The following is a 26328-nucleotide window of genomic DNA, read 5'->3' as shown; positions in this document are numbered from 1 at the left end:
GTTTACGTAATGCGCAAAGAGTTAATCACAAAAAAGTCACAAATCACATGCGTATCACAACGTTCTGGGAGAAATTATACTTTCAATTTTATAATTTTTTTTTACCTTTATTCTCCCAACGAACCAAATTTTCTCACAAAATTTATAACCGTTCCAAACATCATTTCAACAAGATATCATAAGTAGAAATGAGGATTTTTAGCTGTCATTTCTGCTCTTCACCGGTTTACGTAAGTGCTTGAGTGTTTTTCAATTACTTTTCACCAAGCTAACATCTTTTTATTACAGCCCGGTCATGGCATCATGTTTGTTCGAAACGATGCTAAAGAGTTCAGATTTTGGTAAGATTGAGATTAAATTATTGTTGTGTTTGTCTTTTCAACTAATCACTACTGGTTTTTTTTTTATTTTTATTTTTTTTTTTTCAGTCGATCAAAATGTCACAAGAATTTCAAGATGAAGCGTAATCCCAGAAAAGTTCGGTGGACAAAAGCGTTTCGCAAAGCAGCCGGCAAAGAAATGGTGGTTGACTCCACGCTCACGTTTGCAGCCAGGCGGAATGTGCCGGTTAGATATAATCGTGAACTTGTGGCCACGACACTTAAGGCCATGCATCGTGTTTCTGAGATCAGGGCCAAGCGAGAACGTGCATTCTATAAGAACCGCATGCGGGATAACAAGGCGAGACAGCGTGAAGAAGATCGCAAATTGGTGGCCGAACATGAAGAATTATTGAAGCAAGGTGGACTGATACCGAGAACGAAGAAGGCCAAGGACGAAATCGAGCAAGATGTTGCCGATGAGGATGAGGATGAGCTTATGGAGGTCTCAGAAGAAGAAGAAGCCAAGGAAGAAGTCTTGATAACCGTGCCTGCGAAAAAGAAGAGATCTCAAAAATTATAAAGCGTACATTGCTATTGTGAAAAAAAAAAAATAAACAAAAAATGACATAAATAGACAAAGAGGATTTCTGAATTTAGAAAAGCAATTTCAAGAGAGAGAAAGAAAAAGGACAAAATAGTTTTTTTTTTTTTTTTTTAAATAACTTAGTCGCAATACGGTTTGGCTATAACTACATGCAAAATAATATTATCTAAAATTTTGCTATCCTTTTAATTTGGTCCAAATAAGTTTTGCATTCGGCGTTTATTATTATTGTTAAAATTTTTGTTGTTTGATGTTATTTGTTACAATATGTATCTTTTGGCGTGGTCTTTTGTTTGTTTGTTTTTTCAGAAAAAGTTTATGGTATAACGAAATAGATTTTCAGCTTTTAACGTCAAATGATACAACTTGGATCGAAACGTAAAGGACTTATTATTAATATACAACATTACATATAACACTAGTTTTTCTTTATTTTTCACATGTAATTTAGGGATCGGTCTAATTCCACCAAGCTATTCCAAACTTCAGTGTCTGCGTTTTTACCCACCCGGTCCGTAATATCAAACTGCCGATTTATCGACAATGATGCGAATTGTAATAACAAGTTACCATCCAACACGGCCCTAGCAGCCGAGCCAAAATCCGAACTCGTAAACGTCGTACGGTGAACTTTAGGATTAAGCCCAGCCACATGAGCAACCTTGTCTGTGATTTGTTGCTGCACTGATAACAGCTGGCGGTATTTGATCTCCGAAATTGGAACCACGGCCACCAGGTTGCCGTCCGCCGTGCAACCCAACGTGAGATACTGGACTTCTGAACTATTATTGTCACCAGCACCAGCACTACCGTTCGCTGCATCAGTAATACTTTCAGTTGATCGTTGGTATTCTTCAAATTTGGGTACCATAAGTAACGACTGTATCGAACGGCCAACGTAAAACTCAGACTTCAGGATAAGTCGTTGACCCGACAACGACCGTGGATCTAAAATCGTTAGCCAAAAAAAAAAAAAAAAAAAAAAAAACAAATTCACATACTCTCAGGATCGTATTGCAAAATATGAATCTTTCTCTCCCCGTCTACAATAACAAAATGCATGTGCGTGCCATTAATCACAAAATCTGCTGCCACGACTTCAAGTTTGCGCAAGTCCTTGCCAAACAATTGCATCTTGTACGGATCCTCAGTAAATCCAACAAACCAAACACTCTTCATGATGTCCCCTAGTAACAAGTAGTTGCGCAAGCTTTTGGATTCGGTTACGTACATGTTCATGTCCATGAACGCGACAGGCAAAAATGAATTATCCTCTCGCAATGCGCGTACCATCACTTTTTGACCCTGCGCTGATAACAGGTAACCGTTAATGTCACAAAGCGTCGAAACCACTCCTCGAACGTCTTCCTTCACGATCAGCTTAAACTTGTGGTTATGTTCCGGCTTCCCCGGTTCAGGCACGACTTCAATAATTTCAAAAATGTAAACGAACCCCTTGGCCGCCAAATCTTCGCCGTTATTAATGCCAGTACCGACAGCTAAAAACTGTCGTCGCGCGTTTGAATGCTCCGAAACTTGTAAGTTCACTGCCTTGACCACTAACGCGACCTCGTTCGGTTCAAACTCATCGAACGTGTCGACCACGATCCATGACTTTGGTGAAAATAATTTCAACACTCCATGATCTGTCACAGCTCCAAATGTGGTCTCCGCCAATTCAGTTTCACGTTCTTCGTCTTTATTACTGAACAAAATCTGGTTAGAAGCAGATACCACGTATACGGATTTCTCCTGATAGAACGTGACCGCATGAACATCTTCTTCCATTGTGATCTTTTTAGCTGGCCAGCGGGTATCGTAGTTGAAATCTTTTGGCAAACCGCATATTCGAATGGTTCCCTAAAAAAAACCAAATTTAGAAATTTTACCTTCAAATAATATATGCTCCTTACCATGATGTCCACATAAACAAACGCGCGATCTGCCAATTCGGTATTAAATGAACTAAGCGACCTGATTTTATTATTACTAAATGGTATAAACTGGGGTAAAGACTTGGCAGTCTTGATTATCCAAAATGCTTCACTATACAACTTGACATCACCCTCGTCAATTTGTTGATCTGCATCGCAAACAAACACAGCTGATAATCCCGACACGTTTTTTAACGGCACCAGTCTTTGTGATTTATTAGAGGTACTTGGAGCCGCTGCATTTTCTGGTTCTGATTGTGATTCCTGTTGCCGCTGCTGTGACTTGCAAGCCGTCGTCCTGGTCGCAATACTAGTGGCTATCTTTCGAAAATTTAACTGCGCAGAACCATCAAGAAATGGTTCATACACAACCACTGCATTTTCATCCGTCCGCAATAACAAATACGGCTTTTTAACAACCTCATCACCCAACTCGGTGAAAAGTATTTCCACAATGTTGTCATGCCGACCAGTGTTGGCCGCCCGCGGGATAAACCCGGCACTTGACTTGCGTCTGAGGCCATTAACCGTCGGCCGGCGCGGCAAGCCATCAGCTTGCTTGTCATGATTAACTTGCAAAATGGTAGGAAGATTATTCGCATGCGCGACTTGGAATGCCATGGTACTATCTGACAACCGGTATAATTGAAGCTCGCCTTCCTTGGTAACCATAATACAAACAGGTTCGCCGATAGATGATTCAGGCGCTGAGCTTGTGGTTGATGAATTATCGGTCAAGTCATTGTCGTCTCGTTTTCGTTTCTTACCATGAGCGCTCTCCGGAAAGTACGACTTATTAAAATATGCTAAAGTACCCGAAGTAAAAATCTAAGGAAAAAAAACCTAATGTTAAAAAGACAAACCAAAGCGTAAAGACCAAGAAGTAAGCATGCCTACCTTTCCAGATAATAACTGTGAAGGTTCCAAGTCCATATTTTGCTTATTCGTAACAAACAATGTGGCCCTGCCGTTTTCTAGTACAACCAAAACCGAATCATCTGTAAAGCTCGCAGCCACGACCTCAACCGATGCAATGCCGTTTACCTCGGTTCCTTCTTTTTCTTCTTCTTCCTCATCTAACGGCACCATTTGAAGTAACTGCAAATCAGAATCATACACGCGAATCTCGGCCGGGCAAACCTGCACGATCCTGGTGCCGTCCAAGATCGATCGAACTGCGATCGTTGGTGACCGGGTATCAAACTCTGTCGAAGATCGAACCTGTTCAAGCTTGCGACCAATCTTAAAAATCACGCTTTCTTCTCGTTGACCCACGATCAGATACCGATCGAACGGGTCGATTCCAGTTTCAAGTGTGGACGTGGTCTTCGTGTCCGCACTCTTAGCATGCACGGCCCATAACGCCCGGCATTCATTAAACGGTATGCGTCCCAACACAAGTGGATTAATTGTTCTTCTAAACACACTTAATCCGCCACTTTGAGAATTCCCACCTCGAGCACCGACAATTTCCAATTTTGACCCAGCGTCTTGCCGCGATGATGACAATAATGAAGCAGACGAAGCACCAGATGAAGACAGCGTGCCAATACTCATGTTTATGATCGGGCCTAGATTTATTAACCTATCGTGCACGGCAAACACATACCGCCTGTATGCATCCTCATCGGCTTCTTCTTCACCATACAGCTGCGCTGACGTGGCTGCTAATTTGTACGCCGCCCCAGATGCGGGCACGCTATACAAATCTTCATCTTCATCTTCATACTCCTTTGTCTCGATCGTCGTGGTCTCAATAGCTTGATCGACCTTACCATTTTGCTGCTGCTTGGTGCTGCTTTTCTCGCCAATCTTGCGCCATGCCAATAATACTGCATCTGCTTCACGACTGCCAATAAATATCCGCTTCTTGTCCGGGAATACCTCAAGACATGATGCAGCCGAGCCCATCAATTTGTCAGTCAGGTCTAATACATGCAATTCCAAACCTTCCACGGACCGGCCATCCATGACAAATTCCAATAGGTGCACGTCACCAGTGCTGAGAATCAACAAGACAAAATTATCTTGCAAGTGAACCGCTTTGGCACCTTCTAGCCTGATTTCTAAAAATGACCGATCGATAAATTCAAAATTGGACGCATCGAACGCTGCCGGGTTTACTGCGATGCCCTTAACCCGTCCGGCAGCATGGACGTGAATCAATTCGTTTGCGCCGAGCAGCAATACTCCACCGATCGGATTCGGCAGGGCCACAATCGTGACCAAATCGTAAGGCAAATTTGAAATGCTAAGAATCGCGGTAGAAGCGCGTTGATGCAAGTCCAGAGCCACAACAACCAATGAAATCGTGTCCCTTGTGTCATGCAACAAACCGGTCCATGTTCGTTTCGGTTCATGCAGCACGGCCAATGTTGGTTCCCTATATTCAAACAAAAAACTTGCATCAATCACGGTTGAAATATTGTTATCCAATTTCTTGGCTGAAATCACAAACGACGGGTATGACAGTGAATTGGCAGCAATGCCATCAGTTTTGTTGGTTGTTGCTACAGATAATGATGATGACAACGAGGCGGCAAAGATTTCATCGTCGTTATCACGAACAAATGGTAAAAACGCAAACGTGTCCCTGCCGAATTTTAAGCAGGAGCAATTCGAATCAGGATCGGTACGCAAAAACGAACTTGCCTGGTCGGTATTAATGACCGGTAATATGTGTTCCTTTTCGTAATAATGCAATGATACCGTGCTAATCACATGTGTATTGCGATCCCAAAATAAAAGTGATAACTTTGCAGATTCGAACGCGATCAACAAATAATCCGTGCGACCTGACTCGATGCTGTCATCGTTGCTGTTACTGATTCGTACCCTGTTAATACCAATCACGGTACCGTGCAACTCATATTCTGTCACCAAGTCAAGTTTTGTTTGATGACTGGTAGCCGACCGCTGAATATCCAAGTCGGCAATAAAATTCTCCGCATCGCCGTCTTGAGTCGTCACCTGGCCATTGTCAACGTCGTTGTATTGACCATCACCATTTTCAACCGCAGCAGCATCCGATTCATGACTGACAAATTGGAAAATTTGCAGCAGTGATGATCCCTTAACAACTATCAAATTAGGCCGACCTGGCGACGTGAACGAGGCTGACAAGCAGTGGGTGACCACCGTGGGGGGTGTTAAATCTCTGTAAACTTGCATGTTCTCATGTATAATGGAAAATATTTAATATTCTGCGCTTGTCTCGTAATAATAATTGCAATCAAATTACTACACTTTTATGCATGTACTGATTGTCTAGAGAAACACAATAGCTATATTTTCACTCTCATGAACGGTCCTGGATCCTTTCAGAAAAATAACGACTTATACTGTCCCTTATTTTGTTCCACTTTCTTCTCGCACTAGATCCACGAAAACAAAGATCCTTTTAAATATTATAAATTCAATAAACCAATGACCCCTAGATGGCTTAAAAAAACGACTTTATTACGTTGCCAATGAAATTGTGCATTTGCAACTGCTTGAATATGTTTGTTGATGTATAATTGAAATTGAATTTTCCCGGGTCAGAAACTTAATCAAACCCGGGTTTGGGGATTGACGATGCTTGAAGCCTCCCCATCTCTTGAACGACGACTACGACATACCCACAGTTGGTCAATTAGATTGACAAGGCATTTTACGTATTTAATCATGGTAAGATAGATGTATATAAAACGAGGATAGCTATATTTTAAAAAATTGGTGTTTTAACTGCAATTACAAAGTCTTCCGCGGACCCGTTCGACGCATCACTAGATCTTCTGCGCCGGTTGAACCCAAAGCAGGTCGCTGAGAACCTGGCCTCCATTTGCTCGCTCGTGCCCGACATCACGGAGGACTTGCTTTCATCAGTTGATCAACCGTTACAAATTAAGCGATGCAAGGTTTCGGGAAAGGATTACTTGACCTGTGATTATAACCGTGACGGTGATAGCTTTCGCAGTCCGTGGAGTAATCAATATGATCCGGCCCTGACTGATGGTGCCGTGCCCAGTGATGAACTTCGCAAGTTGGAAATCGTGGCTAATGATGCGTTTGATATCTATCGTGATTTGTATGGTTTCATATTTTTGTGAACTTTTTTATTTTTTTTAATGCTAATTTCTGGTGTCATGTTTACCTGTTTGTTTACCCCGTCACAATTTAGATATTATGAAGGTGGCTTATCAAGCGTGTATCTTTGGGAATTAGACGATGGCTTTGCTGGCGTGGCTTTGTTTAAAAAATGTAAACTTTTTTGCTTTGCTTTGCTTTGTTTTTTTTTTTTAATTTAATTTTTAATCTTTTTAGCATCAAGCGCAAATGGCAAGGGCGAATGGGATTCAATCCACGTGTTTGAAGCGCAGCCAAATGGTCGCACGACAAATTATCGACTCACGAGCACGGTGATTTTAAACCTGATCACGTCATCGAATGCAAAACTGGGCAAGTTTGACTTGGGTGGTAACTTGACTCGCCAGGTTGAGCAAGAGATTGTGAATGATCAAAATGGTGGTAATGACGATGGCACGGTTCATATTGCAAACATAGGCAAATTGGTGGAAGATGCGGAGTCCAAGATTCGAAATCAATTATATGAAGTTTATTTTGGCAAGACAAAGGACATCGTTAGCGATCTTCGAAGTAAGTTTGAAAAAAAAAAAAAAAAAAAAAACAGAGAATGTAGTCGGTTGGTTGCAAATTTCTAATTTGTTTAGGTCTAAGCACTCTTTCAGCTGCCCGTGAAGAAAAGAAACTTCATTCTGAAGTGGTTTCAAACTTAGAAGGACGAGCATAGAATTTTTAAAAAATTCATCAACATGTTACAAAGCTTATGACATGGTTGCAAAGAAAAATATACATTTCTAATAATGACATACTATACAATAGGACTACATGTATAAATCCTATAACTTTTCTTCCCGTATCTTTCACGAGAACTTCCACCGGTTACCACAGTTCTCACATGTACAAAACGTAGTTAACGGCTGCGATGTAAACAAAAAAAAAGCACATTATCAATAAAGAGTATTCTTTTAAAAAAAATTGTTTAAAACTTACCTCGTCAGCAGATCGAGTTTGCATTTGATAATAAGACACTTTTTTCTGCTTGCACTTGCCACAGGTAAACCTGTCTGTGATTGCACGTTGCTCTTTGGCACCTTGAGCATTAAACAAATTTTTCTCTTCCAATCGTTTAATCTCATTTTTTAAGTCTTCCGATGCCATCTCTTGAGGGCTCATGCGATATAATCGTTCGGCACTAATTTCGCCCGCAACCACTCGAAACCTTAACGTTGGATTTTTAACATCTTTTAGGTTCATGTAAAGTGATCGCATCTTTGTTCGATACGCTGGCGTGGCGCCCTTTTCGTTTTGAAAAACCGTTCGTTCAATCTCTTTTGAGCATGCCAAAATAACTTCCGAGTCTGCATCATACAATGAAAAAAAAAAAAGATTGATTAATTTCAATTAACCTTTAACCTTGATATTGTGACTCAATCAAATAAAAAAAATATATACATACGTGCACCTGAATCACTGGCTAAGGCATTATATGTAACCTGTACGCAGCTATTTCGAACACGATCATCATACAAATCAGTCTTAACCCCATCTGATTTTGAATCTCTTGGTTTGCCATTTGCCGGCCTTTGTTGTAATTTAAGCGGAGCAGCTTGCTGTGCTGTTGATAATGATGATGCTATTTTTGCCGGTGGTGATTCATCTTTTGCCGGACTAGGTTCCTTCTTTGCCGTTGCCGACGCGCTACTACCAGCAGCAACCGGAGTAGCAGCAGCAGAAGAAGAAGAACTCGGTCGTGAACTATTCTGAGACTTTTGAGCCGTGACTTGATCCTTCCATCCCTTAATTATTGTCTTCACAGTTTCCGAAACTTTCTTATCCGGATGTGATCGTAACTTGTTTACCGCGATTCCAAGTTTCGTTTCCTACCCCGCGAAAAAAAAATAAAATAAATTTAAAAAAATCCGTAGCCAAAACAAAAAAAAAAAAAAAAAAAAAAAAACTCACCCTTAATAATTTCTCAGACGCACGAACGCCTGTCTTTAATTGGTTTAATATCGCCAGCGTGTCCGCCGTCGATGACGACTTCTCCAAGCCGGTCATTAAATTTCTAATCTCTTTCACGTCCATGGCATATATATATATATCTGTAGATATTTTTTTTTCTTGTAGAGAAGTTAAGTTTTCAGTATAATACACAATCTCACGTGTCTGACTTTGAGGGTATAGTTTGTACTGACAAGTTGCTATATAAGCACGTGTGAATGTGAATGCGCAAGTTGCCTGCTATGCTTTTTCTCTTCCCAAGTGAAAGATCTAAGTCAACAGCAAAGACTTCTTATTCTAATCTAGCCTATGCCACCAACAAAATTGCAGGAAAAGAGTTGAATAGAAATATTGAAACATGCAAAAGTCCGGAAGTTGCAATGGGCAATGCCCCCAACGGGCCGGGTAAAGTATATTTTTTCAACATGGAATTTTTTCTTATGTATCATGATGGAGGACATGACGGAGGAAATGACAATGACGATTTAAACCATGACCCAGGATGGTCAATTTTAAGATCCCTCGGTTCTTGGTTTATGTTACTTAAAATGATACAAGTTTTGATATACCGGCATCGACATATGCCAGTTATTTTACAATGAACAAGACCGTCATCTGCAACACTGTATATAACGATCATATAGATCAAGGAATTACCAATGCCCAATGTGTTAATGAATTACAAGATATATTTTTATTAATTAAGACTTATAAAAATTTTGGACCATGCAGCATATAACAAATCATTTAACCTTCGTCGTTCAAGTAGTATTATTATCGGTTTAAAGCCATTAGACTTTAGAAACATAATTTTCATGCAAACCCATCAGTATAATGAATATTATCGTAAAAAAAAAGACTATTATTCGACAACGCCTGAAAAAAAAGTGCAACGTAACGGCATTAAAATGCAAAAAAATCAAAAAAATTGAGAATAGACTTCATTTTCTCGTTAAACCTGAAATCGTGGAGCAGCTTGCCATAATGTTGATTTCCATGACTGCAGCTTATGATGCATGTTGAGTAATCGTTCACGTTGTTTATGATACGATGACTCGTTCGAGATCGATGATGGTGATGAAGATGATGCGGTCGTGGCCTGCTTGCTATTCCTAGCTACTTTCTGCTGCAGTTCATATTGTCGGACTTCGCCAAACAACTTGGAATACTCTCCATACAGGGACTTGAATCTGCGAGCAAGCTTTCGCAACTCTGCTTCGTCTTGGTCATTATCAACGACAGTGGTGACAGCGGCGGTGACGGTGGACGTTGCGGTCCCTTTTAGACGTGATTTTTCGGCCTGGCCATCAAGATCATTGGCATTAATTGGTGGTGACGCGCCAAGAGGCGACGGTCGACGAGGTGATTTGGTGCCGGATGAGTTACTGGTCGACCGAGACCGTTCCGGCGGAGGTTGAGATGATTCTCTGGATTTATTATCTGCTGCTGCCAGCGCTGCAGATAAAGATGATGATTTGTCTGCTGATTGAATTTGCTTTTTGACCTTTTTAATTTTTATATCTGAATCTTTTTTCTCCGGAGAAGATACAGTTGGCTTATTCTTGTCCACTGACGATGACGACGATGAAGACAACGTTGTTGTTATGGGCACGGTCGATGTTGACGATGAAGACTTTTTGTCTTGAATCTGGTTAGACGATTTTTTATCTTGCGACAATGATTGCTTTTTATTATCATCGGTTGATAACTTTATTTTTTTAGAAGATTTGTTTGATAATATGGCACCGCCAACACGTTTGACGCTTGGTGTTGCAGTTCTGGATGGCGGGGACGTCGCAACATCCGGTGTTTGTGTGGCAGGGACATCGTCCAAGCGCAACGCAGGCACGGAATCGTTAGACGATGACGACGGCGAAGAGGAAGAAGAATTTCTTAAACTTGGTTCGATCAATTTTTTCCAAACCGAGTCTGATTGTGCAATGCCTAACCTTGCAAACGCGGCTTGAGATTTATCAATCACGGCAGCCCGATCGGATGGTGAATAACCACGCCATTCCCAAACTTGCAATTCCTTAAAAGTGGAATCCCTAAGTTCGTACTTGTCTTCCACGTCTTCACCTTCCTCGACCGGTTCTTTAGGTATGATCACGTTAGCGTACGTGGATAACAATTCCTTGATTTGTTCTGGCGCTGACTTTGTTCTTGCTGCCAGTCTGGAGACCGTGGTAGGTTGCTCGACCGCTAGCAGATGCAACGTGCGACTCGCCAGCGATCGCATTGAAATACCGAGTTTCGGTGACGTGGGAACTAACGTGCGAGGTTTTGAGAGACCCAAAAGATGAGGCGATAACGACGACGAGGCAGATGAGGATGACGAAGATGTGGTGGACGGTCCGAGACGGGGAGACGGCGTTGATACATTTTTGGATCTGATATGCCGTGAACGTTAGCAACCCAAAAAAAAAAAAAAAAAGATTATTTTGAAGTATTTAAGCATGCGCGTGGGTGTTTACCGTAGAGAATCTTTCTCTTTCAACGCAGACGTAACAGGCTGTGATTTGCTGTTATCGACCGTGAGCTTGTGAGAGATGGTCCCGACGAATGGCAACGACGACGATGATGATGATAATGATGATAATGATGATGGCTGAGCAGCGTAGACTTGTACAAGCGAAGGTTCAGTTACGATAGAAAGCGCATGCGACGATGAAGAATTTCCTAGCTTAAGGGACTAAACCATAATGCAATTGATTAGTAGACTGAAAAACCCAAATGGCACAGAGAAATTCGTGATCGGGAATAACTTACCGGATTCGGACCGAGAGATAGTGACAATGCAGATGGTTCAGTTCTAGCAGCGGCAATGAGATCAGCCAAGGCAGCCTCGGTAAGTTTCAAGTGAAAGACCTGAGGAGGCATGCCTGTGGTTGGCGACGTCGACGGATCCGCTGACGAAGCGAGACGAATGCCACGAGGAAGAGCCGCCGCTGCGAGCGACATTGCGAGTCTAATGAATTAAAAAATTTGACTCGACTATAGCAAAAAAAAAGAGAAAAAAAAATTTATGTAAGAAAAAAAAAAAAAGGTTCAAAGTGAGCAAAGAAAATGTCGAAAAGTGTGGGACCAAAAAAAAAAAGAATAAGTATATATTGAATATTGAACTATAACTAATGGGGAAGGTTCAAAATCATGAACCATATGGCAATTGCAATTAAAACTACGGATGGTGGCGAGAGCAATTGCAAAAGAAAAAGTACTATAAATAAAAGACAAGAATGATTTATGTTTTTTTTTCTTTTTATTTTATTTTATTTTTTTTTTCCACATCAACAATATCATAGGTCAATAAATATTTATCGAATCCTTGTTAGTTATCTTTGCCCGAGGTGAGAGAGCTCGATGAGCTAATCATTACATAACAAAGCTGTCACTGTCAACGATGGTGCCATGCATCAATGACATGTACCAATCTCAGCAATAAGTCTATTTTTGAGGTGTCACGTAGATGCTGGTCAGCACGGGTTGTCGCAAACGACAATTCTGAGATGGCTGTAAGGGCTCCAGGAGCAAAATTAAAAATAATTGGTTCATGACCAGGATATTAAATGTTGATGAAACCGGACATCCAACGGTATGTTGACCACAGCTTTTACGTAAACGAGATATTCCAGTTTGTTTGTTTAAAGCTGGGTATGCAATGTTTATTGATATATACCGTTAATGCGAGTCAATAACGGAGCATAGTAAAGAAGAAATATTGCGGAAGCAACGGTGGCGAGCCGGAACCAGCAATTCGCCATAAGCCCACGATAGTACAGAAATGCTTCCGGTGCAATAATATAATGGCAGTGTTGGAACCGACAGAGGCGGGTAAAAGGAAAAAGAGCTTAGATTTATTTCTCATGTTGTTCTGTTTCCGGTTTGGATCAAGTCAAAAGTATTAACCATGTATTTTATTGACAAAACATGCACGGTACAACAAGAAAAAGCATAGAATAAAGGTATCAGGTATAAGCACAATTTACTTGATAACATTGTGTTGACACAAACTGGATCCGTAGCTACGTAGATTATCAATGTTGTAACAACAACAACAACAACTACAGCAAACCTTGGATAAAAATCCAAGGGTAACTTGAGCGTGACTCTTTATCGTGTAAACAGGTTCCGACAAGGACGGCAGGAGCTCAAGCATCGCATCGTTTCCCGACAAATTGATTATTTCACACTGGTCCCGGTCGGCAGCGTGCACAGCAAGCGTGTCCCATTGATCCGACCCATGTCTGGTGTCTGGTGCCGACGATGATCAACGCACGTGCCGGCACAAGGACAGAGCTCACCCCGGATCCTTGCCAAATGCATTCATTCCATCACCATCGATTGATTCACACTCCACTGCAACCGCACTCACGATTACTCATGAATGAATGCCTTGCTGTCGGCCTCCGATCTCTGATCTCTGATTGGACGGGCTGGCACGGATCCCCCAACAGCCGCCGCACCGCTGCCCCGTGCCCTATAAGGCACGCCCTGTCCTGCCCGTATTTCTTCTTCTTCCTTCCCTCGTCCTTTTTTTTTTTCCTCTCTCCTCTTCACACTACACTCCACTTCTTTTCACCTCTACCACCTCCACACGTTATTTTCTTCTTAGTATCGTCCTATAGTCATCATGGTTGTCAAGGTCGGAATTAACGGATTCGGCAGAATCGGTCGTATCGTATGTGCACCTTGTCCCGTTATCATGTGATTGCGTTTGGTTAGCTAACTAACTTAACAATAGGTCTTCAGAAACGCTCTTCTCCGCGACGACGTCGAGGTCGTTGCCTTCAATGATCCCTTCATTGAGGCTGAGTACGCCGCATACATGTTCAAGTACGACTCCACCCACGGCAAGTTTAAGGGCGAGGTCTCCCACGAGGGTGATAACCTTGTGATCGACGGCAAGAAGATCAAGGTCTTCGGCGAGCGTGACCCTGGTAACATTCCATGGGCTTCCGTTGGTGCTGAATACATTGTCGAATCTACCGGCGTGTTCACTACCACCGAGAAGGCCAAGGTTCATTTGAAGGGTGGCGCCAAGAAGGTCGTCATCTCCGCTCCTTCCGCCGATGCCCCCATGCTCGTTGTCGGTGTCAACCTCGACGCCTACAAGCCTGAGTACGAAGTCGTTTCTAACGCTTCTTGTACCACCAACTGTCTTGCCCCCTTGGCCAAGATCATCAACGACAACTTCGGCATCGTTGAGGGTCTCATGACCACCGTGCACTCCATCACCGCCACCCAAAAGACCGTTGATGGTCCTTCCAACAAGGACTGGCGTGGTGGCCGTACCGCCTCTGGCAACATCATTCCTTCCTCTACTGGTGCCGCCAAGGCCGTCGGCAAGGTTATCCCTGTCCTTAACGGCAAGCTTACCGGCATGTCTTTCCGTGTGCCCACCACTGATGTTTCCGTTGTCGACTTGACTGCCAGAATCGAGAAGCCTGCCAACTACGAAGAGATCAAGGCTGTCATCAAGAAGGCGTCCGAGACCGATTACAAGGGAATCGTCGGTTACACTGAGGATGACGTTGTGTCTCAGGACTTCATCGGTGACACTCACTCCTCCATCTTCGATGCCAAGGCCGGTATCTCCCTTAACGACAACTTTGTGAAACTCGTTTCCTGGTACGATAATGAGTTCGGTTACTCTGCCCGTGTTGTTGACCTCCTTGTCTACATCGCTGGTGTTGACGCCAAGTCGGCTTAAGTGTGACAATCTTTTTTTAAATTTTTCAAGAAAGAAAAAAAAAAGAAATTAAATTTGGGGGAAGTGTGTATAAAGTCAAGAGTAGTTTTTGAATTGATTTACAAATAAGCCGGTCTCATTAGAACACTTTCTCTATATAATCTTATTTTATTTTATTTTTATTGTTTTTTTTTGTTTTCTCATCCATATCACTCGCCTTGCTTTGATAGTACTGGTGATTTTGATTATTTATTATTTGTTGGCTTCTGCTGTACTGATCAGTCTTTTTGTTTTGGTTAAACTTCTTGATGAAGGTAGAAATAAAAAAATTTCCGTTGGTCAAAAAATTAAAGATTGTTTTACATGTTGCATTATTAGTTTACTAAAGTGTGACTTGCATTATGTAATATGCAGGAATTAGTTGTTAAGGGTTAAAGGGTTCCTGCAAATCAAACTTTAATTTACAGTTTGGTCGATAACTCAAGCCAATTAATTGTGTTTTGAATTTGATTCCAAACAATTCATATATTTATATATATTATATATATATATATAATATATATACGTACGTACGTACATTATTTACAGATTATTGGTTGGACTTGATAGAAACGTAATGGTTACATCCGCACCTGCTGAGTCGAACGGCAATAACACCATCACGGCCGCTCCTGCGGCAACAGCAGAGTCCAAACCAGGTACGACAGCAGATCTGCAACGGCAGCAAGCCAACACGGTTCACGACGTCTTGCCTTATGTCAAGTTAAAGACCGGATTATGCTACGATGTGCGCATGCGCTATCATGCCAAGATCGTCACCAACGCATACGATTACATGGATCCGCACCCGGAAGACCCCCGGCGCGTGTATCGCATCTACAAGGCCCTGGCAGAGGCCGGCCTAGTGGACATGAAAGGTGCGAGTGGGGCTGCCAAGATTGGAAGTGACCTGATGAAACATATTCGAGCACGAGAAGCTACAAAAGAAGAAGTTGAATTAAATCATGAACATCAACATTGGGAATACATTGAACGAACCAAGACCATGACGCATGATGAATTAAAAGACGCAACCGAAAAGGGTGATTCGGTCTATTTTAATAACGAATCTTTCTTTTGTGCCAAATTATCATGTGGCGGCGTGATTGATACTTGCAAGGCTGTCGTGGAACAGAAAGTTAAAAACGCAATCGCCGTGGTCCGGCCACCTGGTCATCACGCCGAACCTTACAAGCCGGCAGGGTTTTGCATGTTTAATAACGTGGCGGTAGCGTCAAAGGTAATCCTAAAGCAATACCCTGAACAGGTTAAGCGAATCTTTATTCTCGATTGGGATATTCATCATGGCAATGGCACGCAACGAGCATTTTATGATGATCCAAACGTGCTTTACATTTCACTTCATCGCTATGATAATGGCAGGTTTTACCCCGGTGGTGATTTTGGTAACTATGATAAATGTGGCCAAGGTGCTGGCTTGGGTACTACCGTCAACATTCCCTGGCCATGTGGCGGCATGCAAGATGGTGATTATATCTACGCGTTTCAACGAGTGGTCATGCCAATCGCGCAAGAGTTTAATCCTGACCTTGTAATTTTATCAGCTGGGTTTGATGCCGCTCCCGGTGATGAACTAGGTGAATGCTTTGTCTCTCCAGCTGCATACGGGCACATGACTCACATGCTCAAATCACTGGCTAATGGCAAACTGGCCGTCATTTTGGAGGTAAAAAAAAAACATGTTTTTTTTTGTGTTAATGTTTTATATTAATTATTTGTTTATTTTCAAATGCAGGGAGGGTATAATTTAGATTCCATCGCCACGAGTGCTTTAGGCGTGACCAAGGTCTTGATCGGCGATGCACCAGCCCCGCTCACGCACACGTTTGCCAAACCAGAAGCAGTAGAAACGATTGAGAAAGTAATGCGCGCGCAGGCCAATTATTGGAAGCAAATGGCGATCGGTCACAAGGTTCATGACCAACCAGGCGCGCCAGCAACCGAAAGATTGCATGACGTGATCCGAGCTTACCAAGCCGATCGATTGTTTGCTGACTATCAAATGACTTCGCTTCCAATTTTTAGGGATCGGTTATCGAAATCGTTCCAGGATCAAGTTTTATGCACGCCAGGGTTTCAATCAGCACGCACGATTGTGGTCATCGTGCATGACCCGCCAGAGTTATGGTGCGAACCAGACCCGGTTAATGGCCGGATCGAATTGCATGACACGTACGTGGCTGATGGCGTGCTTAAATACATCGACTGGGCCGTGAGCCGGAATTTCGGTGTCGTGGACGTGAACGCCCCACACCTGTTTACGGACCAGGAGGATGACAACGTGCAAACTACGTTGCAAGACCTTTGCATCTACATTTGGGACAATTATTTGGACCTATCTGATGCCAAAAGTATTGTTTTTCTGGGAGTCGGTGACGGTTGCGCCGGCATGATTTACTTGCTGGGCCATCGTGAAGTGCGTGATCGCGTGCGGTCGGCGGTTGCGTTTGCTGGCAACTCGCCCTTATATGCGCTCGTGCCCATCATGGATGAGTTTATTATGGATTGGTACGGCAAAAACTCGCTCGTGCTGACCTGCAAGTATCACCCGGTTTGGGACCCCAAATCTTCCGGCGGCGGTGGTAATAAAAACCCGAGAAAAAAATACGGTAACGTGCAAAAGACGGAATGGGATAATATTAATGACCTCATGGTTGAAGAATTCGACAGAGTAAAAGAATTCGTTTATGAAGATTTTGACGATGGTTCCGAAGACATCAACAACAAGAATGGGAGCACTGGAAGTAGTAATAACCATAGCAACAACTCTACTAAGGCCGAAGGTGTCGTGCCCATGGACGAATCATAAATCGTGTGGGTTGATGGGTTAAATAAATGTATATAATAACTGGGTAGGTTTAAGGAATGTATAAATCAGCATTTAACTAATACACAACAACATAATTTGATATTTATTTTCAATTTTTTTTTTGGTTCCTGGCAAACTTTCCAATCCCAAAATAGCAGTTACGTAGTTAGTTACCCGGACTACCCCCTGAAATGCGCGTACGCGCGCACGCGCCCTTGCAAAGCAAAGAAACAGAAACCTCGGAAGTTTGGATTGCTGTCGTTCAAGTTTGATAATGGGTTTTACTTGAAAAGAAAGCAAGAAAAAATACATACATGTTTAACGGGGTTGATTAAAATTTTTTGGAAAAAAAAACAATTTTATTTACGATTACTGAATACCATTTATTGATTGGCCTTCACGGCATGGCAGCAAGAGGCAGCAGGAGCGCACGAGAGTCAGACACGATTCCCGCCAATTGGCACGTGCCGTGGTATGATGAACGGGTTCGATCCATTGAGCGTGACGAAGATGGTGATAGTACTGATGATGACGACGACGACAATGATGATGATGATGATGCCGCGTCGTTCGTGATCTCGCGCATCCTCGATGGAGATTCGTTCTTTGACCATGCTCCGTCGCAACAACAACAGGAATTGAACAGTGGCATTTTTTCCAAGTTTGAAAATATTCCGCCAGCATCATTCTCATCAAACCAAATAATGATTGACGCCTTACAAATCGCCAAACTGGCCGTATTGCACGACAGGGATGAAAGCAAGGTTCAAGGTAATTTTTATTTTGAAAAAAAAAATGATCTTTAACAATTATTAATGCTAACGGAATTATGATTATTGGGTGGGGTTGCATTTCTAGCTCGAGAGTTATACATTAAATCTTGCGAATTATTGCAACTTGGAATCGATCGAACCGTTGATTCGGCAGAACAATTAAGATTTCGTCAAATTGTACGCTTTACCAACAACCAAACAAAAAAAAAAAAAAAAAGAAAGAAATTTATTGTTTTCTAATTGAATTTTATATATATATATAGTACGATGTTTATCTAATGCGAATTTCTCAAATTAATCAATTGCTCAATCAATCATCTCTTCGGTCGTCAAGAAGCAATATCAACACGGTGCGCGTGCCGGTCTTGCAACCACCCAGGCTCAAGCAAGTCACTTATGCCCAAATCGATCAACAAGTGCAAGCAAACCCGGAATCATCGTTATTAATGCCACCACAATCAGCAACCAGACCGACAAACTCCGACATTGGGGATTCATATTTTGAACCACTATCATCATCTTCATCACCATCTTCATCTGATGATGATGAGAGTGAGAATGAGAGTCAAGGTTTTATGGCAATAAAAAATATAAGCCAGGACAACAGTGACGATGACACGGTCATGTTGAATCATGGCATCAGCACCAGCGCCATGGCTGCAAGTCAATCTAAGCAACGTGAGCTCAAAAGTCTTCGTCGTCAACAGCAACAACAGCAGCAGCAGCAAAAACGTCAATTAAGCGTGAAACAAGTTCTGGATGATTTCACGGTTGAGATCGGACTTGCCAAGTCAAGGTTTGGTAGTGACTTGCGGGATAATGAAGCACAGTTTGAAAAACTTGCCCGGTTGTATGACTTGTTTGATCATGATGTTAACAGCGATGGCAACATTTTAAAAATAAATCATACTAACGATGACAACGTTAATGATGATCATGTGATTCACACAAGTCAAGCACAGGACGATGTTGTTGATCGTGCCACGGAGAAATCACTTCGGCCAAAGTCCCTTCTTCTTGCTCACGTTACTAACAGCAACGATGGCAGTGACTATTACGATTACGATCGGCCGATATCTCCAAAAACAGCCGCGCCGCTGCCATCGTCACCATCTTCCACAAAACTTGACTCGTCATCATCATCATCATCATCATCATCATCATCATCACCATCATCATCATCATCATCATCATCATCATTCCGGCCGCCATCATGGCGTCTGAAAACGAGCCACTCCCGAACTGCATCATTACAAACAATTGGCCTGTTATCATCAAGTCCTGGCATGTCACGACGACCGTCGTCATGGCGTTCGGTATCAATATCTTCCCCTCTTCGCGCATCAAGCACGCCCGGCTTGATGACCACTGACTCGGCGGCAACAACAACAACAGCAGCAGCAGCAGTAGCACGATCGTTATTCACAGGGTCGTCACTAGCATCATCCACAACGTCTTCTTTTGCATCATCAGGCGTGCAATCATCATTGGCGTCATCATCATCATTAATGATCACGAGCCAAGATGTGATTAGGCATGATGACCCTGTACCAGAGCCAATGCCGGATGACATTCTAGGCAGGCCATATTGGCTCATGCGCAACCTGGCCATCGGGTTAACATCCGAAACCGGTGCGCGTGTTACGCTCACGTTGAGAATCCCGGTCGGCTTGTTTGCTGAACGCCGTTATGGCAATAACGATGACAGTAATGACTTGATGGGGAAAAAAAATTTAAAATCGGTAGACGTAAAGACTTGTTGTTGTCAAATGTTGATTGATGGGTTGGATCTTATTGAAAACGCAACGACTAACAAAGCTGACCATTCGCACGTATTGCTGGTGCAAGCGCTAAAAAAATTTATTATTATAATGGGCAAGGTTGAGAAACTAATCGGTTCGGTGTTGTCATCATCACCATCGTCGGCAAGGCCAACCGTTAACGACCATACCGCCCACAATGGCTCGCATGCCGGCAACACGAGGCCTTTCCAGCACACCGGCGGATTGCAATCCAATATTGGCACAAGTTCATTTACCAACTGGCGCAAGAAACTAACCATGAAGACATTATCCAGCCTGTCCAAGGCCACCGCCACCACCAGCACTATTAATACGGGTACATCAAGTTCTAATAATAAAAGCTTAAATTTTGTAAGCAATAACAGCAGCAGCGTGTCTATCGTGTCGAAATCAAATATGATGATTACGACCTCGTCTGCCGGTGATGGACCGTATCAGGTCTACGGGCAAGCACTATCTTGTCTATTCATGAAGGCTCAAATCATGACGTCCATTCCTCCGAAGTCGTCATCGTCATCATCATCATCATTATCATTATCATCATCATCATCATTATCGAAACAGCAGCAACAGGACAAGATTATCGAAATGACAATCAAGATTAGTCAATTTTTCGGATCCGTGGTTTGTCAATTCGCGTTGACTGACATTGGCTTGTTATTAGATTCACATATTAAACGAGCCAGTCGGTATTACATATAACCCCGTGAAAATGGCAAGTAATTGGTTGGATATTAAAAACCAAAGTGGGTTTAATATTAATGGCATGGGCTGGGAAATTGTGAAATGCATTTGGGGTCATTTTTTTTTTTGTTTTTAAAAAAAAAAGTCATCTATAGATTATGTACACATGAAGGCAGCATTTTGATAAAATGAAATCATCGGGTTATCTCCATCCTTAGTCATGGTAGCATCCACGTCAGCCCATTGTTCCAAAAACGACGCATGCGTGGCAATCGTGGCAACCTTGCCCATAATTTTGGCATACAATTCTGCTGCCAATTCAAAATCGGTTGGGAACAAGATATCAAAATAACCTTGCAATACCATGTAAGTCTCAACCGGGATCATTTTTTTTTCCAACATGACTTGTACGACTGGTGAATTATAACCGGGGATGGCATCCGGCAATGTGGTAAAATCTGATGCCAGCAATCGATGTTCCGGGAACCGACGTTTAAGCACGTGCAAAAATTGCAAGTATTTTGTGGGAATGAATTCTGGCACGGTCAAGTCATGCGCTAACGGATCCAACCAAGTGCGAATGCGTCGTCGCAATTTGGACTTGCTTAACGGGTGACCTGGCAATTTGGTCAGGTCCAATCCGGGCATGACCTGTTCACGTAATTGCAAAAAAAATTTCGCCCAGTAATCTAAATCGGGCGAGTAATGTTCATGGAAATCACCAAGATCATCAATCACGACGTAACCTTGATACGGCTTATTATCAACATGATTATACCTTATGGCATCATGAGCAAAATTATCAAACACTTCCAACGCGATTAAAAAACATGGCTCGGGCACGTCCACGTCCCAATCGAAAATTGACTTGTTAATCACGGTAACCTTGTCAGCAAATCCTTGTGCATGTAACTTGTCTTGCAATAACCTGTTCGCATTTTGCTCTTGCTTTTGTGCCAACGGACTCGATATTTCGATAATGTTGTATCTCGTTCGTGCGTACACGTCCGGGTGGGTTTGTCGAATGTAATCCAGAATGTTCATCATTAACGTGCCGTTGCCACCACCGACTTCGTAAATTACAAGATCTTGATATGGATAAAGTGACAACAGGTAATTGACTAACAAGTACCTTGCAATCGCTTGGCCATAAAAAGGTTGAAACAATTCAGTAGGCGTATGCCATAATTGTGGCAACGGAGTTGATGACGGCTCTGATTTTTTTTTGCTGCCACTAACCACGTCGTCATATTGCTTATACGATGATTGCCATTTGTTCACGAAATCATCCGCGTTTTTAATATCCCTATATTCAAACGGCTTCTCTGGTGAATAAATCATGGCCTGCCGCGAAAAATACCCATAATACGGATTATACAACGAATCTTGAAACCCTCAATGTTAACTTTGCATTCTCATGCCATTATTGTTGCAGAGAACTTACCATCAATGAAATCACGCGTAAGCATGCTCTTCCGTTTCGGCCGAACCGGGTTTTGCTGATCAGTCAGGCTTGCCAGTCTGGTTGAGTTTACAACCGGATATTTTTTAAAAATTTCAAAATCATCTTCATCTGCCAAATAAACATATGTGTTTGGTCGCACGCTGTAATCATATTCAGGTAATTTTTTGGGTCCCTTGACTGGTTCGACATGACTTGAATTCTTGCCCGCCGTGGCAGGCGAAGCGTGGGTTAGTGACGCGCCCTTGCCAGATTTAAATTTTGACGTGGCACGAAGTCCGGCAGATGCTAATGACGATGATCGAGATAAATTGGCTGTTAATTTTGTCTTTTGCTGCTGCCGTGGTTCGTCTTGTTGTTCTTGCGCACCGTGATCGGCGTTAGATTGTACTTTCGTAGTAGGCGATGTATTGGCGGTACCTGAAACGGCATGATTTTTATTAACGGCATCATGATTTTGCTGTTCTCCCTTGCCGTCGTGAAACGTGGCATTACTGGTTGAAAAAAACACTTGATTGCGCAACATGACTGGCCGCGGCTGCTGCCGCCGCCGCCGCCGCTGCTGCTGCTGCTGGCCGCGATTAGCGATTATTGTTGAAATATTTTTTGCCATTCCTGCCGCTGTTGTGATTGACAACATTCGAACCGGCCATTGACAAGATATACCACTACTCGAGGTCATGATTTGCTGCGTGGTCGTCGTGATCTTGCTTGCGCCCGTCGCAACCGTTCGAAGCGATGACATTTTTTTTTTTTTTTTGGGAAGCCTGTGGACAAACTCCCACACCAAATTAAATCTCCCCTACAAAAACTAATAATGATAATAATAATAATAATAGTGCAAAAAAATGACAGGCGAAGGTCTGAAAAAAAAAATACGCGCTGTTGTTGTTGACAATTGTTACCCTCTTACGCGCCCAATGGAAACGAAATTCCAAGCTTGATTCTGGTATCGTAAACTTCATATGGATTTCAATACGTCATGACCATCAACAGCAGTCGTGCAGCAGGGGTCGTGTTACCGGTGGCAATTGGATTCGGCATTGGCGTGTTGCTAACAATCACCACGAGTTATGGGTACTCGATCTACAAGCAACACCATCATGACGACGACAACGGCACCGGCCATGGCAAGCGCCAGAAAATCACGTTGGCCGACAACACGGTCGCTTCATCATCAGACGGCAGGGATATTCGGATCGGCGTTGAAGGATTAATTGGTCGCACGCCAATAATGAAAATTAAATCATTAAGTCAAGCTACCGGATGTGAGATCTTGGCCAAGGTAGAAATGATGAACCCCGGTGGCAGCGCTAAAGATCGTATCGCGCTTGCTATAGTTGAACAAGTTAAGTTTTTTTTTTTTTTTTTTTTTCGTTTTTTAAAAAAACATCGTCCATTCTTTGCAACAAATAATTCAATTAATACTAACAAACAATAAGGCCGAAGCTGAGGGATTACTGCGACCGAATTCAAACGACATCGTGTTCGAAGGCACGTCGGGATCGACCGGCATTTCATTAGCCATGATTTGCAGGGCAAAAGGTTACCGGGCTCACATTTTTTTGCCTGATGATACATCAACCGAAAAAATTGAACTATTAGAAAAGCTAGGCGCCGTGGTGGAGAAAGTACCACCAGCGAGTATCGTAGATAAGAATCAGTACACCAACGCTGCCCGGGCTCGTGCCGAACAGATCATGTCCCACCATGAAGACAATGACGACGACGACGACGACAAAAATAAGCAAGCAATTTTCGCCGATCAATTTGAAAACGAGGCAAACTGGCAGGCTCATTTTGATCATACCGGACCTGAAATCTATGCGCAACTTGGTGACAGCTTGCACGCGTTCGTGACCGGAGCCGGCACTGGCGGCACAATTTCAGGCGTGTCCCGGTTTTTGAAACCTTTACTGCCAAATCTAAAAGTGGTCCTTGCTGATCCTCCCGGCAGTGGCTTGTTTAACAAGGTTAAGTACGGCGTCATGTTTGACTTGCGCGAACGTGAAGGTACTCGGCGGCGGCATCAAGTCGACACGTTAATCGAGGGAATCGGGATTAACCGGCTAACCAACAATTTCGACGTTGGCAGGTCATTGATCGATGACGCGGTAAGGGTCACGGACAAGCAATCATTAGCCATGGCTAGATATTTAGTCGAACGTGACGGTAAGAACCAATGCCCCGCTTTTGTTAAATTGAAATTATTCTGACCTACAACGCGTGCAATACTTGTTTCTCTATCTAGGATTATTTGTTGGAAGTTCGACAGCTGTGAATTGCGTGGCTGCCGCCACGGTGGCCAAACAGTTAGGTCCGGGTCATACAATCTTGACCGTCGCATGTGATTCAGGTGCTCGTCATTTGTCCAAGTTTTGGAAAGCAGTCGGTCCGATCGGTGGTGAGCTTTCACACGAAAGCCTAGACCAGATTTTAAACCAACGAGATTAAAAAAAAAGGAATGTTTCTATCATTCCTCTCATTTGTATGATTCAATGCATGTGAAGCAAAAAGACCTGCCACAATTATACCCTTTTGTGCCACATTTTAAACTTGATGACTGTGATGCAGAAGACGTGATTTGTCCATACCAATCATCCGAATCTGGGATTTCTAATTTGGCATTTTCTTGATTATTTAGTAAAACTGTTAAGTCCTGTTTCCCTGATGCAATTTTTGTCCCTCCCGCTTCTTTGTAGTTTTCATCTTCATTCATGAGTTCTAGTAAGCCACTGACCAATCGGTTTGATATATGCATGGCTGATTGCTTGCGAGTTTTTTTCTTCTTGTTGGGCGGCCACGATCGCGTGAGGTTATTGCCACCAATGTCGCTATTATATGGCGGAATATTAAATGGCGTTGCAACGGCAGCATTGGCAGTGCCAGTAATCTTCGTGGTCGCCGCACGGGCACGAGCATCATTCCAATCTTCGTACTCATGCAAATCATCTGACCCGTTGTCTTTCGATATTATTCCATGTAATGACGACCGGCTTGCAGACGGTGACGGCGGATACTTGGGAATGTCAAACCCCGGCGGAGGGTATTGAGGAATGAAAAATTTCTCGCCGTCTTGCCTCACAGGGGACGTTAGCAATTCGTCGTCTTCGTCAGCATCATAATCATTCGCAGCATTTTGGCTTGCACCATGTGGTCGAACACGGCGCTTTTTTACGCAACCGGTAGGTTGAAGCACGAGTGATGAATGAATCGGTGCCTGACTTGTCAAGTCATCATCCGAATTCGCATCCTCAGTGTGCAACCGAAGATCGATTACGAATGACTTGCTTTTATAATCAGGATTTAGCATGTCAACCTTTTCCGGTCGTTGCTCATCCTCGTCTTCGTACTCATCTTCTTCATCTTCGTCTTGGTCTTGGCCATCGTCATCTGATATTGAAGTGGCCGACAAAGTCGAATACCTATAATGCGGCACAGCCCAAATATCGTCATAACCATCAGTAGCAGATTGGTTTTTCTTGTTGCCATTATTCAATGCCGACAAATGCCCGCGATCTTCAACAATTTCTCCAGTAATAACGTCCACAACGTCGGTCTCGTTACTCAAATCTCGGCCGTACTTGGCATAAATCCGATCCCATGCGGTTCGCAACTTGTCACATGCTCGTTCTCGTTCGGTTGCCAAATCAAATTCCAAATCATCGTCATTATCGTCGGCATGGCTCGCGTCTTGGTGGTCATAGTATTTGTCAACACTTGGCGTTAACGATGATGACCGTGTCAAACGTGGCCGCTTTGGTGATGACCGTGTCATTGCCCTTCGTAATAAATCTATAAACGAAAACTCATTTTCGTACAATGAAATTTTGGTTCTCAAGTTCACTTTGACGTCGCAATACAAAAGAAAAGCCCCGGCGTTGCTTACCCTGCTTACTGACGCGTCGGTTAAAAAAGATTGATTATATAATACGCAACCTTGATGCGTCATTAACTCTGCTTAATTAAATTTAATCAATTTACATTTATTCCGCAGAAGCACGAACATCAAAAATTAAGACATTTGGCATAGACTTGACCGCGAGCTCCGAGCTCGATTTATTCAATTACATTCTACTGATGAAGCTCAACACAGTGAGCTGAAGTCATTACAAACTACAC

At 42.8% G+C, this 26328-nt stretch overlaps 12 protein-coding genes across 12 annotated transcripts; 6 read left to right on the top strand and 6 right to left on the bottom strand.

Moving 5' to 3' along the window:
* The first annotated feature begins 128 nt into the window (after window positions 1–128).
* On the top strand, window positions 129–1344 carry V1514DRAFT_335393 (ribosomal protein L24e-domain-containing protein). Its single transcript, XM_066928386.1, has 3 exons — window positions 129–230; window positions 289–341; window positions 429–1344. Exons 1-3 carry the CDS (start codon window positions 189–191, stop codon window positions 901–903), a joined length of 570 nt encoding a protein of 189 aa, XP_066781820.1. The 5' UTR covers window positions 129–188; the 3' UTR covers window positions 904–1344.
* Window positions 1299–6368, bottom strand: V1514DRAFT_297387 (CPSF A subunit region-domain-containing protein). Its single transcript, XM_066925459.1, has 4 exons — window positions 3759–6368; window positions 2841–3689; window positions 1929–2787; window positions 1299–1875 (listed from the first exon to the last, which is right to left on the bottom strand). The coding sequence occupies exons 1-4, from the start codon at window positions 6030–6032 to the stop codon at window positions 1364–1366; spliced, it is 4494 nt and encodes a 1497-aa protein (XP_066781819.1). The 5' UTR covers window positions 6033–6368; the 3' UTR covers window positions 1299–1363.
* A 99-nt stretch (window positions 6369–6467) lies between these two features.
* On the top strand, window positions 6468–7911 carry V1514DRAFT_335390 (F-actin-capping protein subunit beta). The gene is made up of 5 exons (XM_066928385.1): window positions 6468–6530; window positions 6602–6930; window positions 7024–7103; window positions 7167–7499; window positions 7574–7911. The coding sequence occupies exons 1-5, from the start codon at window positions 6528–6530 to the stop codon at window positions 7651–7653; spliced, it is 825 nt and encodes a 274-aa protein (XP_066781818.1). The 5' UTR covers window positions 6468–6527; the 3' UTR covers window positions 7654–7911.
* Window positions 7696–9265, bottom strand: V1514DRAFT_335385 (transcription factor S-II, central domain-containing protein). The gene is made up of 3 exons (XM_066928384.1): window positions 8889–9265; window positions 8383–8806; window positions 7696–8284 (listed from the first exon to the last, which is right to left on the bottom strand). Exons 1-3 carry the CDS (start codon window positions 9009–9011, stop codon window positions 7818–7820), a joined length of 1014 nt encoding a protein of 337 aa, XP_066781817.1. The 5' UTR covers window positions 9012–9265; the 3' UTR covers window positions 7696–7817.
* A 342-nt stretch (window positions 9266–9607) lies between these two features.
* Window positions 9608–11996, bottom strand: V1514DRAFT_335383 (uncharacterized protein). The gene is made up of 3 exons (XM_066928383.1): window positions 11697–11996; window positions 11402–11619; window positions 9608–11317 (listed from the first exon to the last, which is right to left on the bottom strand). Exons 1-3 carry the CDS (start codon window positions 11886–11888, stop codon window positions 9880–9882), a joined length of 1848 nt encoding a protein of 615 aa, XP_066781816.1. The 5' UTR covers window positions 11889–11996; the 3' UTR covers window positions 9608–9879.
* Window positions 11997–12352: 356 nt separating this feature from the next.
* On the bottom strand, window positions 12353–12897 carry V1514DRAFT_335380 (uncharacterized protein). Its single transcript, XM_066928382.1, has one exon. The coding sequence runs from the start codon at window positions 12790–12792 to the stop codon at window positions 12616–12618; it is 177 nt and encodes a 58-aa protein (XP_066781815.1). The 5' UTR covers window positions 12793–12897; the 3' UTR covers window positions 12353–12615.
* A 559-nt stretch (window positions 12898–13456) lies between these two features.
* V1514DRAFT_335378 (uncharacterized protein) lies at window positions 13457–14968 on the top strand. The gene is made up of 2 exons (XM_066928381.1): window positions 13457–13605; window positions 13669–14968. Exons 1-2 carry the CDS (start codon window positions 13558–13560, stop codon window positions 14635–14637), a joined length of 1017 nt encoding a protein of 338 aa, XP_066781814.1. The 5' UTR covers window positions 13457–13557; the 3' UTR covers window positions 14638–14968.
* Window positions 14969–15063: 95 nt separating this feature from the next.
* V1514DRAFT_310388 (uncharacterized protein) lies at window positions 15064–17603 on the top strand. The gene is made up of 2 exons (XM_066925770.1): window positions 15064–16342; window positions 16412–17603. Exons 1-2 carry the CDS (start codon window positions 15233–15235, stop codon window positions 17483–17485), a joined length of 2184 nt encoding a protein of 727 aa, XP_066781813.1. The 5' UTR covers window positions 15064–15232; the 3' UTR covers window positions 17486–17603.
* A 2121-nt stretch (window positions 17604–19724) lies between these two features.
* On the top strand, window positions 19725–21042 carry V1514DRAFT_335372 (uncharacterized protein). Its single transcript, XM_066928380.1, has one exon. The coding sequence runs from the start codon at window positions 19767–19769 to the stop codon at window positions 20760–20762; it is 996 nt and encodes a 331-aa protein (XP_066781812.1). The 5' UTR covers window positions 19725–19766; the 3' UTR covers window positions 20763–21042.
* On the bottom strand, window positions 20832–22825 carry V1514DRAFT_335370 (S-adenosyl-L-methionine-dependent methyltransferase). Its single transcript, XM_066928379.1, has 2 exons — window positions 22189–22825; window positions 20832–22129 (listed from the first exon to the last, which is right to left on the bottom strand). Exons 1-2 carry the CDS (start codon window positions 22817–22819, stop codon window positions 20901–20903), a joined length of 1860 nt encoding a protein of 619 aa, XP_066781811.1. The 5' UTR covers window positions 22820–22825; the 3' UTR covers window positions 20832–20900.
* Window positions 22826–23188: 363 nt separating this feature from the next.
* Window positions 23189–24660, top strand: V1514DRAFT_344249 (tryptophan synthase beta subunit-like PLP-dependent enzyme; the record flags this gene model as incomplete). Its single annotated transcript, XM_066929179.1, has 3 exons — window positions 23189–23554; window positions 23649–24378; window positions 24458–24660. The coding sequence occupies 3 exons, from the start codon at window positions 23189–23191 to the stop codon at window positions 24658–24660; spliced, it is 1299 nt and encodes a 432-aa protein (XP_066781810.1).
* Window positions 24539–26113, bottom strand: V1514DRAFT_154737 (uncharacterized protein). The gene has a single exon (XM_066924510.1). The coding sequence runs from the start codon at window positions 25982–25984 to the stop codon at window positions 24689–24691; it is 1296 nt and encodes a 431-aa protein (XP_066781809.1). The 5' UTR covers window positions 25985–26113; the 3' UTR covers window positions 24539–24688.
* Between the last annotated feature and the right edge of the window lie 215 nt (window positions 26114–26328).

Source organism: Lipomyces japonicus (genome assembly GCF_038497905.1).
Source record: "Lipomyces japonicus strain CBS 7319 unplaced genomic scaffold V1514scaffold_40, whole genome shotgun sequence".
NCBI classification, from domain to species: Eukaryota; Fungi; Ascomycota; class Lipomycetes; order Lipomycetales; family Lipomycetaceae; genus Lipomyces; species Lipomyces japonicus.
This window is presented reverse-complemented; position numbering and strand designations above follow the sequence as displayed.